The 16,517-nt window shown below is 43.8% G+C and overlaps 1 protein-coding gene across 1 annotated transcript in view; it reads left to right on the top strand.

Moving 5' to 3' along the window:
* The window catches only part of LOC126174833 (FAS-associated factor 1), a 165,614-nt gene that overhangs the window by 36,741 nt on the left and 112,356 nt on the right, over positions 1–16,517 (top strand). The window contains exon 8 of the mRNA XM_049921213.1: positions 5,006–5,160. Within this exon, the coding sequence (XP_049777170.1) occupies positions 5,006–5,160 (155 nt within the window). The remainder of the gene's footprint in view (positions 1–5,005; positions 5,161–16,517) is intronic.

A 16,517-nucleotide genomic window follows, 5' to 3' on the forward strand; every position in this document is an offset into this window, starting at 1 on the left:
CGTTCGGCCAGTGCTAAGATCGCGCGGTCGACGTCTCCTCTTCCTCCCATCACCCTACAGACACCAGCCACTTCCTCAGCTTCTGCTAAGTCGAAGACCCCGAAGTCAGATGCACGGGCCTTCAAGATGGAACCATCCCGTGCAGACTTCCTCCGTCCCTCGACCTCCCAGCCTTCGACCGGTACTTCCACCAAACGTCCTTCTAAAAAGGCGCATAGGAAGCACAGTTCTCCTTCTCCGCCACGGCGCCTTTCTTCTCCTGCGCCACCCAGCGGTTGCCGCCCCAGGCCGTCATCCGTTTCGCCTGGCCGCACCGCTGGTAGCCGAACACCTGGCCGTTCACCGGCGGAGGAAGCTCCCCCTCCCGGCCATCCTCCCGAGATGGCCGATGACCCTATAGACCCCATGGACGATGACTGTCTGCCTACTGATAGCGGCGGCGGTGCTCGCTCGAAGCCAGGCCCTAAGCGGCCTTCGAGGTGACCCCTTCTCTCATCTTCCTTTTCTTACGATGGCACTTATTAACTGGAATATTCGCAGCATTCGCTCCAACCGAGAGGACTTGAAGTTGCTGCTCCGCTTGCACCGTCCGCTCGTCGTAGCCCTCCAGGAAACGAAGCTACGCCCATGCGATCAAATTGCCTTGGCACACTACACCTCTGTGCGTTTTGACCTACCCCCTGTGGTAGGTATCCCAGCTCATGGAGGGGTTATGTTGCTGGTCCGGGATGATATTTACTACGATCCCATCACGTTGCACACCGGCCTGCAGGCAGTTGCCATCCGCATTACTCTCCCCACTTTTACGTTTTCCTTTTGTACCGTTTACACTCCATCGTCATCTGCCGTTACCAGGGCAGACATGATGCAACTTATTGCTCAGCTACCTGCACCATTTTTGTTAACTGGAGACTTCAATGCCCACCATCCCCTTTGGGGCTCTCCAGCATCCTGCCCGAGGGGCTCCTTGTTAGCAGACCTCTTCAACCAGCTCAATCTTGTCTGCCTCAATACTGGCGCCCCTACTTTTCTTTCGGACACATCTCATACCTATTCCCATTTAGACCTCTCTATATGTACTCCCCAACTTGCACGCCGGTTTGAGTGGTATGCACTTGCTGATACATATTCGAGCGACCACTTCCCGTGTGTTATCCATCTCCTGCAGCATACCCCCTCTCCGTGCTCCTCTAGTTGGACCATCTCCAAGGCAGACTGGGGGCTCTTCTCTTCCAGGGCGACCTTTCAGGATCAAACCTTCACAAGCTGCGATCGTCAGGTCGCACACCTCACGGAAGTCATTCTCGCCGCTGCTGAATATTCCATCCCTCACCCTACTTCGTCTCCACGTCGCGTACCGGTCCCCTGGTGGACCGCAGCATGTAGAGACGCTTTACGTGCTCGTCGACGTGCTTTACGCACATTTAAACGCCACCCTACAGTGGCGAATTGTATTAATTATAAACGGTTACGTGCTCAGTGTCGTCGTATTATTAAAGAAAGCAAGAAAGCCAGCTGGGCTGCTTTCACAAGCACCTTCAACAGTTTTACTCCTTCTTCTGTTGTCTGGGGCAGCCTGCGCCGGCTATCTGGCACTAAGGTCCACTCCCCAGTTTCTGGCTTGAAGGTCGCGAATGAAGTCCTTGTGGCCCCTGAGGCTGTCTCCAATGCCTTCGGCCGCTTTTTCGCAGAGGTTTCGAGCTCCGCTCATTACCACCCTGCCTTCCTCCCCCGCAAACAGGCAGAGGAGGCTAGGCCACCTGACTTCCGCTCCTCGAATTGTGAAAGTTATAATGCCCCATTCACCATGCGGGAACTCGAAACCGCACTTGGCCGATCACGGTCCTCCGCTCCAGGGCCTGATTCTATTCATATTCAGATGCTGAAGAACCTTTCTCCTGCGGGTAAAGGTTTTCTTCTTCGTACATACAATCGCATCTGGATTGAGGGACATGTTCCCGCATGCTGGCGCGAGTCTCTTGTTGTCCCGATTCCTAAGCCGGGGAAGGACAAGCACTTGCCTTCCAGTTATCGACCTATCTCGCTTACCAGCTGTGTCTGTAAAGTGATGGAGCGAATGGTTAACTCTCGATTGGTTTGGCTGCTCGAGTCTCGACGCCTACTTACCAATGTACAATGTGGATTTCGAAGGCGCCGCTCTGCTGTTGACCATCTGGTTACCTTATCGACCTTCATTATGAATAACTTCTTGCGGAAGCGCCCGACCGCGGCTGTGTTCTTTGATTTGGAGAAGGCTTACGACACCTGTTGGAGGGCGGGCATTCTCCGCACCATGCATACATGGGGCTTTCGCGGTCGCCTCCCTCTTTTTATTCGTTCCTTTTTAATGGATCGACAGTTCAGGGTACGTGTGGGTTCTGTCCTGTCCGACACCTTTCGCCAGGAGAATGGGGTGCCACAGGGCTCAGTTTTGAGCGTCGCTCTCTTCGCCATCGCAATCAATCCAATAATGGATTGCCTCCCAGCTGATGTATCAGGCTCCCTTTTCGTGGACGATTTTACCATCTATTGCAGCGCGCAGTGTACACGTGTCCTGGAGCGCTGTCTTCAGCGTTCTCTTGACCGTCTTTACTCCTGGAGTGTCGCCAATGGCTTCCGTTTTTCTGCCGAGAAGACGGTCTGTATTAACTTCTGGCGCTACAAAGAGTTTCTCCCACCGTCCTGACGACTCGGTCCCGTTGCTCTCCCAATCGTGGAGACAACCAAATTTTTAGGCCTTACCTTTGACAGGAAACTTAGCTGGTCTCCACATTTGTCATATTTGGCCGTCCGTTGTACCCGTTCTTTAAATGTCCTCCGTGTTCTCAGTGGTATGTCGTGGGGAGCGGATCGAACCGTCCTACTTCGTCTATATCGGTCGATCGTCTGCTCCAAGCTGGATTATGGGAGCTTTGTATACTCCTCTGCACGGCCATCCATCTTACGCCGCCTCAACTCCATACAACATCGGGGTTTACGACTTGCGATCGGAGCATTTTATACCAGTCCCGTAGAGAGTCTTCATGCTGACGCTGGCGAATTGCCACTCACCTACCGGCGCGATATACTGCTTTGTCGGTATGCCTGTCGGCTACTGTCAATGCCCGACCATCCGTCTTATCGTTCCTTTTTTGACGACTCTCTTGACCTTCAATACGGGTTGTATGTCTCTGCCTTGCTACCCCCTGGAGTTCGCTTTCGTCGCCTCCTTCAACACCTTCATTTTTCACTCCCTGCAACCTTTCGAGTGGGCGAGAGCCGCACGCCACCTTGGCTCCAGGCTCAGGTCCGCGTTCACCTTGACCTCAGCACGCTCCCAAAAGAGGTCACCCCAGGTTCGGTCTACCACTCCCGTTTTTTGGAACTTCGTTCGAAGTTCATCAACATGACTTTCATTTATACAGATGGCTCTAAGACCAATGACGGGGTCGGGTGTTCCTTTATTGGCGGGGCACAAAGTTTCCAATACCGGCTCCATGGCCATTGTTCGGTCTTCACAGCTGAGCTCTTTGCCCTCTACCAGGCTGTTCTTTACATCTGCCGCCACCGACATTCTGCATATGTCATCTGCTCAGATTCCCTGAGCGCCATCCAGAGCCTCAGTGATCCGTACCCGGTTCACCCTTTCGTACACCGGATCCAACGCTCTCTTCAGCAGCTGGTGGACGTCGGTACGCCGGTTAGCTTTATGTGGGTTCCTGGCCATGTCGGTATCCCTGGGAACGAAGCTGCAGATGCCGCGGCCAAGGCTGCGGTCCTCCAGCCTCGGACAGCTTCTTGTTGTGTCCCTTCGTCCGATTTTAGCAGGGTCATTTGTCGGCGTGTTGTGTCGCTGTGGCATGCCGATTGGGCTGCACTTACCGACAACAAGCTTCAGGCCTTAAAACCTCTTCCCGTGGCTTGGACGTCCTCCTCACGCCCTTCTCGGCGGGAGGAGGTCGTTTTAGCAAGGTTAAGAATTGGACACTGCCGGTTCAGCCATCGCCATCTGCTGACGGCTGCGCCGGCGCTGTTCTGCCCATGTGGGCACTTGCTGACGGTTAGACACATTTTAATGTCCTGTCCAGATCTTAACACACTGCGCCTCAATCTTAACCTGCCTAATACTTTCGATGCCATTTTAGCGGATGACCCACGAGCAGCTGCTCGTGTTCTTTGTTTTATCAATTTGACAAACCTCGCTAAGAACATTTGATGATGTTTTTTAATCCTATGACTGTCAGTCTGTGTTTTATTGTGTTTTCCCTTTTAGTTGTTGTTGTCAACTTGTGCCTCGCGGTGCATTCTTAGAGTAGTCAGGGCGCTAATGACCATTGAAGTTGTGCGCCCTAAAACCACAAAAAAAAACAAAAAAAAAAAAAAAAACACACACACACACACACACACACACACACACACACACACACACACTTACACCCGCCTTTGAGTTGTTACCTTTACTCTTAAATTATTTACAAAATACTAATTACTGTGTTACCATGAATAGTATTGTGTACTAAGAGTAGTTAGCGCTGACCAGTAACAAGTCAGTCACAGAATTCTGAAGTGCCAAGTTACAGTATGTTGATGTTAAGTTTGTAGTCATAAAAGTATTTGTTTGTCATCTTCTGTGTACTTGTACACTAGTTAAATCATAAAAGGACATGTTAAGGGAAAAGTCCGATGTAAAAGCAATGCAGATGGACATATTTGATAAAAACAGAACAGTGAAACTAATCATTGGGGTGATGTACTTACCATACATGAAAGGCCATTGTCCATCACATCATCTCCCATTAGTTGTCATTCATTAAGGTGAAAGTGTCATGTGGAGTTTGAAAGAGTCAGAGATACTTCGGGAGAATTGCCTGCAGAAGACACAAGTCATAATTATAGAACAAGTCATAATTATAGATCTGTCTCAACACAGTTTTAATCTTTTGAAACTTCATTCATAATGATAGTACATATTTAACGTTAAATTTACATAGTTTCAAACTAAAATAAAATATTATTCTCTTTTCAGCGGCGGCTGTTGGCTATTTATCTCCATCACGATGCAAGTGTCTTGACAAATGTGTTCTGCACACAGCTTCTAGGATATGAATCAGTTCTGCAGTGCCTGAGTAATCACTTTGTTGTGTGGGGCTGGGATCTCACGCACGAATCCAACAAACAAAAGTAAGTGCAAATTTGCTCCATTATTTTACTTGTGTAATTAACAGGTGGAAAAGTCTGAAGGAAGCCTTTGTCCAATGGTGGATGTGGATGTGGATGTGGATGTGTTGGTGATGGTGACGGTGATGGTGACGATGACGATGACATCCTTGCTGTTCATATCACAATTAAAATGCTGTCATCGTATGACAAAACTTTGAAGAATGTTTTTTTGGTGAGGATACTTTAGAAGACTCCTGGAGTGCATTGTCTGTGAAAACTGTCGTAGTGTTAACAATGTACTACTTTCTAAAAATTAAATAAAATCATTCTGATTCGTTGTGGATGGGCATGGGCTTAGCACTCTATGTCTCAATCATTGTTGGCTCTCCCGACCTTGTAGATGTTGTTTCTCATTCAAGTAGCTCCTCAGTTGGGATCATGAGGCTGAGTGGACTCCATTCAAGTCCTCCCACCAAGGGAAAATCACTGTCAGTACTGGGAATAGAACCTGGGTCATCAGCACAACAGCCAGATGTGCTGACCACGCAGCTACAGAGCTGGGCTAATAATTTGCTACTAGCTGAAATTTTGTTTCTCATTATGGAAATTGTCAACATTTATGTTGCACTGTATTTCTGAGAGGTTAGAAAATTTTGTAAACATATGTCTCTGAAAAACATTCTCAAACTTAAAATAACAGATTTACATTAGTGATTCAGCACAGAGAAAGTGTCACACTTATAAATACCAAATGAAGTAGGCCGTCTTGACATTTCCTAAAAGAAGACATTTTCCTGTGTACTGTTCTTTTAGCACTTTGAATCATTGTTAGCAATTAGCTGATTTTGTCCCATGTGGCATTATGAAGCTATATTGTCAGAACAGTAACAAAAGTTAAGAGCAGCTTCAAGTATATAGTGAAGGCGAGTCACACACAAAGCTTCTGTGGCTCACCCCTATTTATTTGGCAAAACGAGACCTGTTACAGAACGCTCCAGGAGTCAATGCAAGCTGTTTTGAGTAAATATTTCAATCAAAGTCCATTTCAAACAGTATCAGATTTCTGCCAATGACAGCTGAGTTGGGATTGTAAACACCATAAACCAAACTAATATGCCATTCAGCATGCACCTCACTGATCACATTATAACTGACACAGATTAAGCGTGGGCCATCTTATATGTAGGATTTGTAGAGGACACTTCTGGTGACTTAAAAGCCATCTTGGTAATGACTCCAAAGTGGTTGAAGAAATTTTACACCAAGTAATCAGTGTCCATAGTGATGTCAGGTGGTATCACTATATCCTCTCCCCCATTTTAGTGGCTGCTGAGGAGAGGGGGCAGGGGGAAGCAGGTGTTGTGTGGCCTGGCTTAGACAGGATGACAAAATGATGTCCGCAGGTGTCACTGCGGAAGGCTGGGGCAGAATGAGGCTCAATGGAAGTTGCACGAACCGCTATGGGATCAGGAGGACCTACTGCCGGATGGGGAAGAATGTGGCTACTGACCAAGATGGCAGAGACGAAGTTGATTTGTATAACATCTCAGAGAGGTGTAGATTGACAACATAGTATACATCATGGATCTATGGTGGTCAGAGGTCATCCCACAGATCTATGTTGGTGTTGTCTGAACCTGCAGGCCCACAATGGAGTGTCCACCCAGAAGGGAGATACATCAGCAGTGATTTTTACCAGTGGTGGAGGCATCATGTCCAAGAGGGTGCAGTGAGGGGAGTCAAGAAGCCACTCTGCTAGGTTGTGGTATTCAATCAGGGTAGCCCTCTGAGTTGTTGAAAACTACAGAGGGCAGCAGATGCTGTGTTGGACATCATTTTCATACAGAGTTGAATCTTGAATGTGCAGATGAAGTGTTTCCCACAATTGTTGGAGAACAGGTGAAAGGGTGTGATATGTGGGTGTTCAGATCTGTTAAAGACACGAAATAGTTCAAAGTCATTGGAGGTGAAAGCCATCTTCCCCAATGCCACAGTAGTATTGACAGAAGTGACCTGGGATATGCAGATCATTAAAGCAGTGCCAAACTTTTCATCTGGGAGATGTGGGCAGCATGCAAGAGATGCAGCACCCATGACTGAAGAGAGGCAGGCTCAGGACATGACAGTGGTCATTCTCAGAGTCCAGCAACAAAACCTCTTGGTTTAGGTGGAGGTGGTTTCACAGTGATCAGTGCAGGCAGAAATCTACCTCGGGAACTGCATCAGGCCATCCGTGTTGCACAAAGTGAGTGAGTCAGTGTAATTTATGATCCTTGTAGATTGTTGCCACAAAGTCATTTGATGATAAAGGGAAAGCTGGAATATCCTAATCAAGGCAGAAATGCATAATTTAGTGTTTGCTAAAAGCTGGATTGGGTCCCACGTGAAATCGGGACGCATTGTCCCAGGAACACGAGAGCTTTATGGACCATGGCCTTGTACCCTGAAAAGTTTACCAATACCAATGTCATCCAGTCATGAAAACCTTCATTCGACTGTAATAAATGGTCTTAACCAGAAACACTTGTAAGTATTTTGTGTTTGCGGGTGGCTGCATGTTGTTGACCAATACACCATTATTTGCTGCTGTTTGTTCAAATTCATTGAACAAGAGTTGAAACCACAAATATATAAGGATGGTTTCATAAAGGAAAAGTTGGCCCAGATTGTATTTTAGTCCTTTTGTTGCGAGCTTAAACAGAAGCCATATTGCATATTTACAGGTAAGCTTGTGTTACTGCATCCAAAAGGGTTTGAAAATATGCCGCTACGAGGTCAGTTTTACTCAGTAAGATGCGGTCATCTAATTTTGTAAATAGTTCATTTGGGATCGGTAGGAGATAATTTTCTTCTGTGTTTATTGATACTTTAAAATCACCACAAAGCCTTAAAGTGGTGGTAGCTGGAATATTATTACCATTGCCCATTGACTATGAGGAATAGGTGTTAACATAGCTTCATGAGTGATTAAGTCTAATTCTGTTTTGTGGACATCCTTTAGAGCCAGGAACACTGAACAATTGCACATTGCCTTAAAAGTGACATGCACTTCGAAATCAGTTGCCTTCCATAACCCAGGTTAGAAAATTCTAGTGTATCTATCACAGAGACTCTTTTATGTCAATGTAAGGCCCTTTGCATTGAATTGCATTGAATGTGCTGTTTCATGAACCATAAATCCAAAAGCATGCAGTCTATCCTAAATACATTTTCTGCTTTGCGGTCAGCTACCATGAGAAAATTTACTTGATAAGCGACTTGGTTGTGAGTGAGTAAAACTGAAAATGTCCGTAAGTCCAAAGATTTGTCTCAGCTCCCTGTGAAAGTAGTGACCCTAAACTTAAGATTGGTTTAGTATGGACACAGAAGCACCAGTGTCCAGGAGTAACGTTACTGTGTTTAGCCTAAGAAAGCATCTAAGAACATTTTCTGGGTTACATTCTGAGAATTCTGCGCTTCGGTACATTATTCAGTCGCTCAGCTCTCTTCTGCAGATTGAGGTGTATTTGCAGCAGAACTGCTGAAACGTGTTTCTGCAAGTGTATCTGTTCGCAGCTCCTGTGCTCCAATGAGGGCATACCCTGCGTGTATGATGATGTAAGAAATGTTATGCCTGGGCGACAATGTTGCCACTAATGTGGCCTGTCGCCATTGGTGTAGTTTATGGGGTTGTCTAAGCCCTGCTGAAGTGGGCATAACGTCTGGCCCCACTGGTGCCGAAGAGCTGACCGTTGCAACATCTTCTGTCATAAGGAAACTTTGGCTTGTGTGGACACATGGGCTGGAGTTATTCACATTTACTTCCATCAGAAAAAAAGATTGAGTTTCTTCAATGTGTGGTTTCTCACTCCTGACTCTGGGATAAGATGTACGGTATTTCTCCTGATTAGAGAATCTGCCCACACAAAAATTTTAAGTTGAAATTTCTTCTTAATTCCTGTAGGTGGGCAGCCCAGTCTGCAGAAGATTGAGTGGTGGCAATAACGTGTTTCTTATTGAAAAATGTTGTTGCAGCAAAGAAAAAATTCTAGAACTCAAATTCTGCCAAATTCATTAATAGCTTTAGTTTCTGGAGTGGATGATACAGTTATGAATTTTGTGACAAGAACATGACCTTCTGTCTTTCTGTGTCAGAGTTTTGGCAAGCCTTAAAATATAACCTCAGTTGTTGATGGTAAGAGTCCCACTTCTCATTTTGTTCGTTAAACAGTGGGCAAGGAAGATTAACCTGTTACACTCACTAACAACTACAGTGTGTGTAATGTTGCTGCTGTTAGCTCGTGATAACCCTCCGTGGCTTGTGTTAGTAGTTGTTTAGTTCCTCCACGGTTGGAAAAACTACACTCCCACCTAATTACAAAAATGTTACAATGTCCAGTTTGCATGCATCACAGGTTACGAGTCATAGCCACAGACATAAAGACAACTTGCACACAATTCTATCAAGGACTTGCCCCAGTTTATTTCCCAAAATGATATTTGTTTCAGAACACTTCTGGAGCAATGCAAACCATTTAATTAAGCATTTCAATCAAGGTCCAGACCTCACAGTATCAGAGTTCCACCAATAGCAACCAGACCAGTAACAAACTGAGTATCCAAAGTAAACACCATAAACCAAACCAGTATGCCAATTAGGACACACTTTACTGATCATATTACAACTAATTCAGATTGGCCCTGAGCCATCATACATGCAGGATTTGTAAAGGACACCGCTTGTGACAAGAACCACTTGGGTAGCAGCATCTCGGCAGTTGACAGAAATGTTGTACTAGCTGATTGGTGTTGACAGTGACATCAGTTGGTGCCACTACAGATTAAAAAAAGAATATATAAAATTAAGGAATTACAGAAAAACATAAACACATTTCCTATTTACTTACACGACACCAATGATCATATTATGCTTTCAATGTGTCATCCAAGCCGCACCGTGACAAGAGTAACATGCAGTGGTGCACCCAATTAAGAATTCAGCATAGCTATAGTAACTAAGGGCTAGGCCTGTAAGTATGTCCACATTTAATATAATTTGCACAAAAAGGAAAAAAGGGAAAAGCTATAAATGTCATTTGGTAATGGATTACTATCAAAAATGTGTCCTATGTGCAGACTGAAAAAATTGCAACGTGTATGCAAAAAATGCAACAAATATACATTGTATCATCTTACCAGCGTACATAACACTGAAATAGCATGGCATAAAAAGACTATGGTTTTAACAGTCAGGAGATGCTCTGTACGAACCACAACTGAATTCTTGCAGTTGCATATGAGGACCTTCTTTTAATAGTGGTACCATTCCAATTTTTAAAAATTAGCGATAATTAGGCTTAAACATAATTGTGTGATAACAATTATCTGGGTGAGATACCCAATATATTGCACTACATCACATGTTCTGAAGGTTTGCTGTTTCAGTAATGGTGGAATAATTGCTAGATAATGGTTTGTTTTGGCAAATACTGGAGAAACACAAAGTGCATTACCATATTTTGCACATTTTTGTGTTACAAGAAGTCATTGCCCTCTAACAGCTCCACTTTCTTAACTACTATCAGTAAAAGACTTAACAGAATATAAAGACATTTCCCTATGACTTAAAACAAGAACCAGTACTGAGCTTCAAAAATATAAAAATTATGTACAAATGGTAGTTCTTGTGTGACACACTTGTGTTTCCATTTCTCCACTGCATCTTTTGATCTTCTCTACACCACATAGCCCTTTGGTTCAACTCCTTCCTTGGGGCCCAAAGAGTTTTTACTATCCTCAATGTGGACAACTATGTTTGTACATCATTCCCCATCATTAGATCTGCTTCCAGGACTTTTTCTTCCTGTCAGTCCCTGACAAAGAGTTCGGTTTCCCTTGTGAAACCAGTCCATTCGTTCTCTAATATTCTTCTTCATGAGATTTATTAAGGATATGGCCTTGTAACAATAACCAAAACGGCCTTGCTGTGCTGGTACTGCGAACGGCTGAAAGCAAGGGGAAACTACGGCCGTTATTTTTCCCGAGGGCATGCAGCTTTACTGTATGACTAAATGATGATGGCGTCCTCTTGGGTAAAATATTCCGGAGGTAAAATAGTCCCCCATTCGGATCTCCGGGCGGGGACTACTCAAGACGATGTCGTTATCAGGAGAAAGAAAACTGGCATTCTACGGATCGGAGCGTGGAATGTCAGATCCCTTAATCGGGCAGGTAGGTTAGAAAATTTAAAAAGGGAAATGGATAGGTTAAAGTTAGATATAGTGGGAATTAGTGAAGTTCGGTGGCAGGAGGAACAAGACTTCTGGTCAGGTGACTACAGGGTTATAAGCACAAAGTCAAATAGGGGTAATGCAGGAGTAGGTTTAATAATGAATAGTAAAATAGGAATGCGGGTAAGCTACTACAAACAGCATAGTGAACGCATTATTGTGGCCAAGATAGATACGAAGCCCACACCTACTACAGTAGTACAAGTTTATATGCCAACTAGCTCTGCAGATGACGAAGAAATTGAAGAAATGTATGATGAAATAAAAGATATTATTCAGATAGTGAAGGGAGACGAAAATTTAATAGTCATGGGTGACTGGAATTCGAGTGTAGGAAAAGGGAGAGAAGGAAACGTAGTAGGTGAATATGGATTAGGGCTAAGAAATGAAAGAGGAAGCCGCGTGGTAGAATTTTGCACAGAGCACAACTTAATCATAGCTAACACTTGGTTTAAGAATCATGATAGAAGGTTGTATACATGGAAGAACCCTGGAGATACTAAAAGGTATCAGATAGATTATATAATGGTAAGACAGAGATTTAGGAACCAGGTTTTAAATTGTAAGACATTTCCAGGGGCAGATGTGGACTCTGACCACAATCTATTGGTTATGACCTGTAGATTAAAACTGAAGAAACTGCAAAAAGGTGGTAATTTAAGCAGATGGGACCTGGATAAACTGAAAGAACCAGAGGTTGTACAGAGTTTCAGGGAGAGCATAAGGGAACAATTGACAGGAATGGGGGAAAGAAATGCAGTAGAAGAAGAATGGGTAGCTTTGAGGGATGAAGTAGTGAAGGCAGCAGAGGATCAAGTAGGTAAAAAGACGAGGGCTAGTAGAAATCCTTGGGTAACAGAAGAAATATTGAATTTAATTGATGAAAGGAGAAAATATAAAAATGCAGTAAATGAAGCAGCCAAAAAAGAATACAAACGTCTCAAAAATGAGATCGACAGGAAGTGCAAAATGGCTAAGCAGGGATGGCTAGAGGACAAATGTAAGGATGTAGAGGCTTATCTCACTAGGGGTAAGATAGATACTGCCTACAGGAAAATTAAAGAGACCTTTGGAGATAAGAGAACCACTTGTATGAACATCAAGAGCTCAGATGGAAACCCAGTTCTAAGCAAAGAAGGGAAAGCAGAAAGGTGGAAGGAGTATATAGAGGGTCTATACAAGGGTGATGCACTTGAGGACAATATTATGGAAATGGAAGAGGATGTAGATGAAGATGAAATGGGAGATACGATACTGCGTGAAGAGTTTGACAGAGCACTGAAAGACCTGAGTCGAAACAAGGCCCCCGGAGTAGACAACATTCCATTGGAACTACTGACGGCCTTGGGAGAGCCAGTCCTGACAAAACTCTACCATCTGGTGAGCAAGATGTATGAAACAGGCGAAATACCCTCAGACTTCAAGAAGAATATAATAATTCCAATCCCAAAGAAAGCAGGTGTTGACAGATGTGAAAATTACCGGACAATCAGCTTAATAAGCCACAGCTGCAAAGTACTAACACGAATTCTTTACAGACAAATGGAAAAACTAGTAGAAGCCAACCTCGGGGAAGATCAGTTTGGATTCCGTAGAAATACTGGAACACGTGAGGCAATACTGACCTTACGACTAATCTTAGAAGAAAGATTAAGGAAAGGCAAACCTACGTTTCTAGCATTTGTAGACTTAGAGAAAGCTTTTGACAATGTTAACTGGAATACTCTCTTTCAAATTCTAAAGGTGGCAGGGGTAAAATACAGGGAGCGAAAGGCTATATACAATTTGTACAGAAACCAGATGGCAGTTATTAGAGTCGAGGGGCATGAAAGGGAAGCAGTGGTTGGGAAGGGAGTAAGACAGGGTTTTAGCCTCTCCCCGATGTTATTCAATCTGTGTATTGAGCAAGCAGTAAAGGAAACAAAAGAAAAATTTGGAGTAGGTATTAAAATCCATGGAGAAGAAATAAAAACTTTGAGGTTTGCCGATGACATTGTAATTCTGTCAGAGACAGCAAAGGACTTGGAAGAGCAGTTGAACGGAATGGATGGTGTCTTGAAGGGAGGATATAAGATGAACATCAACAAAAGCAAAACGAGGATAATGGAATGTAGTCGAATTAAGTCGGGTGATGCTGAGGGAATTAGATTAGAAAATGAGACACTTAAAGTAGTAAAGGAGTTTTGCTGTTTGGGGAGCAAAATAACTGATGATGGTCGAAGTAGAGAGGATATTAAATGTAGACTGGCAATGGCAAGGAAAGCGTTTCTGAAGAAGAGAAATTTGTTAACATCGAGTATAGATTTAAGTGTCAGGAAGTCATTTCTGAAAGTATTTGTATGGAGTGTAGCCATGTATGGAAGTGAAACATGGACGGTAAATAGTTTGGACAAGAAGAGAATAGAAGCTTTTGAAATGTGGTGCTACAGAAGAATGCTGAAGATTAGATGGGTATATCACGTAACTAATGAGGAAGTATTGAATAGGATTGGGGAGAAGAGAAGTTTGTGGCACAACTTGACCAGAAGAAGGGATTGGTTGGTAGGACATGTTCTGAGGCATCAAGGGATCACCAATTTAGTATTGGAGGGCAGCGTGGAGGGTAAAAATCGTAGGGGGAGACCAAGAGATGAATACACTAAGCAGATTCAGAAGGATGTAGGTTGCAGTAGGTACTGGGAGATGAAGAAGCTTGCACAGGATAGAGTAGCATGGAGAGCTGCATCAAACCAGTCTCAGGACTGAAGACCACAACAACAACAACAAATTGCTTCTCAAAATCTTTCTAGTTCCGGAATTCCTTCACATTAAGGACTTCCATTCTCCAGCTTTGGCCTCTTAGATATCCTGTTCCAAATATGATTTACTTTTTGTCATTCCACTGCTGGTGGGAAAGCATCTTCAGATGTTCATGAAAAGACTGTAGGATGTATTTCCCTTTCAGGCTTGAAATGTGGAAACTTAATTGATAGATTACTTCCACTTTCTAGATGAAGCTCTTCCCACCGTTCATTCATATTTCATTTTAATTGTGCTCTGTTTTCAGATTCCTCAAATTTCTCCTTCAGATCAATATTGTGAGTCCTAGAGTCTCCGCCCCCACTATCTTTACTAGCAGTCTATTCAGTACATTTAATATGTGTGTGGTTAGCAATCTCTGCCATGTGCCTAGTAATTTCCTGTAACTTGCTCTCAGTATGTGGCCTTCTGTGTACAAAATATGCTGGTGCTGAATGTAATATCCCATTTCCAGCTGCATTTTGTTGGAATTTTTCTTCCAATTCAGTAATCAGGTTGCTGAAACAGTTCATGTGTTTCTTTAGAGGTCTGAATTCTTGTTAGTTTCCCATAACCCAGTTGCTGCATCAAAGAAACCCTCTTACTGTAATTTTCTGTGCTCGTATATGTTAGCTGACACCTCTGCACAATTTTGACAACCGATACTTCAAAATTGTTGCTGAGCTCCAATTTCAAAATCTGTTGTCTTTAATCAGGTCATTTTCTGATGTTAGTTTTAAAATGTTGAACTGACCATTGATTATATTAATATCTGATTTTATCTGTGTCTTTTTTATTCTCGACTCTGCAATATGACCTTCCAGTCGTTTGTCGTGTTTCATCGTATAACATTAAATTCAGCAAATCTGTTCAATGTACATTGGTTAGAAGCTTCAGAGGCAGCTAACACATTTCACCAAAAAACACCTAATTTTTTTCTCATCTTGCTATTCCTTTCACTGATTAGGTTATTCACCAGTGGTTCAGTTGACCTCCTTCACCCTTACAGCTTATCTTCGTTCAGCAGCTACTTTATTGATGGCATTGATTGCAGCTGTCCACTACTGTACATCGAAAAATTGCTTTCAATTTCACAACAGTATTAGGCAGCAGTGGGACTTCATAACTGCAGCATCAGTGATAGCATCATCCAGTGACTGCCAAGTGGTTGTTGATCATAAAGCTTAGACAAATACAGTGCTATAAATATCAGTCCCCAAAATAAATCAGCTCCAATCATTCCTCTTTAGCGTATTAAGTGGTAATTAGGGGCTATTATTTCCAAAACATTACTTTTCTTGGTTCTGTTTCTGTTCAGTTAAAGTTGGAAACCATTTTTTCCATTTCTGGGAAAAACCATTAAAAATTAAGACCACTCAACAGATTGTCCCAGTCATCACACAGTCTGTGTGATTTGCTGCTCCTATCCAACATTCCCAATCTATCCCTATTTCCTCTTTGTGGGAGGAACTACTAGTTCCGAATCCTAGGATTAGTTTCTTCTCTTCTTAAATGTGCCAGTTGGCAGTACTGAAATTGCACCTCAAAAATGATGGAACTGCCCAGCCATTCTGTCTGTAATTTTGTTCTTCATTAACAAGTAGAGTCAGTGTCGTCGTAACTGACGTCTGCTTCACGTCTACTGTGCAGCGAGCTACCTTAATTTAAGTATTAACTGTATTTTTCTTACTTGTCACTTCTTCTTCCGTGTGTATTTGCTTTTAGGAAGCTTTAATTGTCGGGTGCTATTAATAGTGTTCCATAGATTTCGTGTTTGTTTTGAATACAGTCAGAGAGAGTCCCTTTAGTCAACCATAGTGCCAGTAGTGCTAGTGTTTGTTTTCAATACAGTCCAGAGACAGGTAGTGCTATTTTCATTGTTTTCTACAAGAAGTGGCTAGCAACCACAGTTTAGTGAATAAACAGCCGCCTTTAGTGAATTAGCAGTCTAGTTAAAGGTTGATTAACTCTCTTCAGTAAATTGATTCCTTAGGATGGATAGGATGTGTGACTGCTGTGTACGGACGCAGGAGGAGCTGGCCACTGTTCGCCAACAGCTGAGCGTGTTGATGGCCGCGGTCAGCCGTCTTCAGGCTGCTGCCTCGGAGTGTAGTGGCAGTGGGGAGTCTGGTGCGTCGCAAAGTACACCCCTGGTGTTACATGCTTCACCCACTGTCCCTGCTGTCGAGACATCTTCGCGGGTACTGGGCGCGGTTGGGCCACCCTCTCCCCAAGGGGAGTGGCGGGTTCAGCGGCGTTCGCGGCGCACGAGGCGGAGGGTCAATGTGGAGGCTGGCTGTGTGGCATCGCCCACTCTGCCTGTGGGTGGAC

The sequence above is a fragment of the Schistocerca cancellata genome, chromosome 3 (assembly GCF_023864275.1).
Source record: "Schistocerca cancellata isolate TAMUIC-IGC-003103 chromosome 3, iqSchCanc2.1, whole genome shotgun sequence".
In the NCBI taxonomy this organism is placed as follows: Eukaryota; Metazoa; Arthropoda; class Insecta; order Orthoptera; family Acrididae; genus Schistocerca; species Schistocerca cancellata.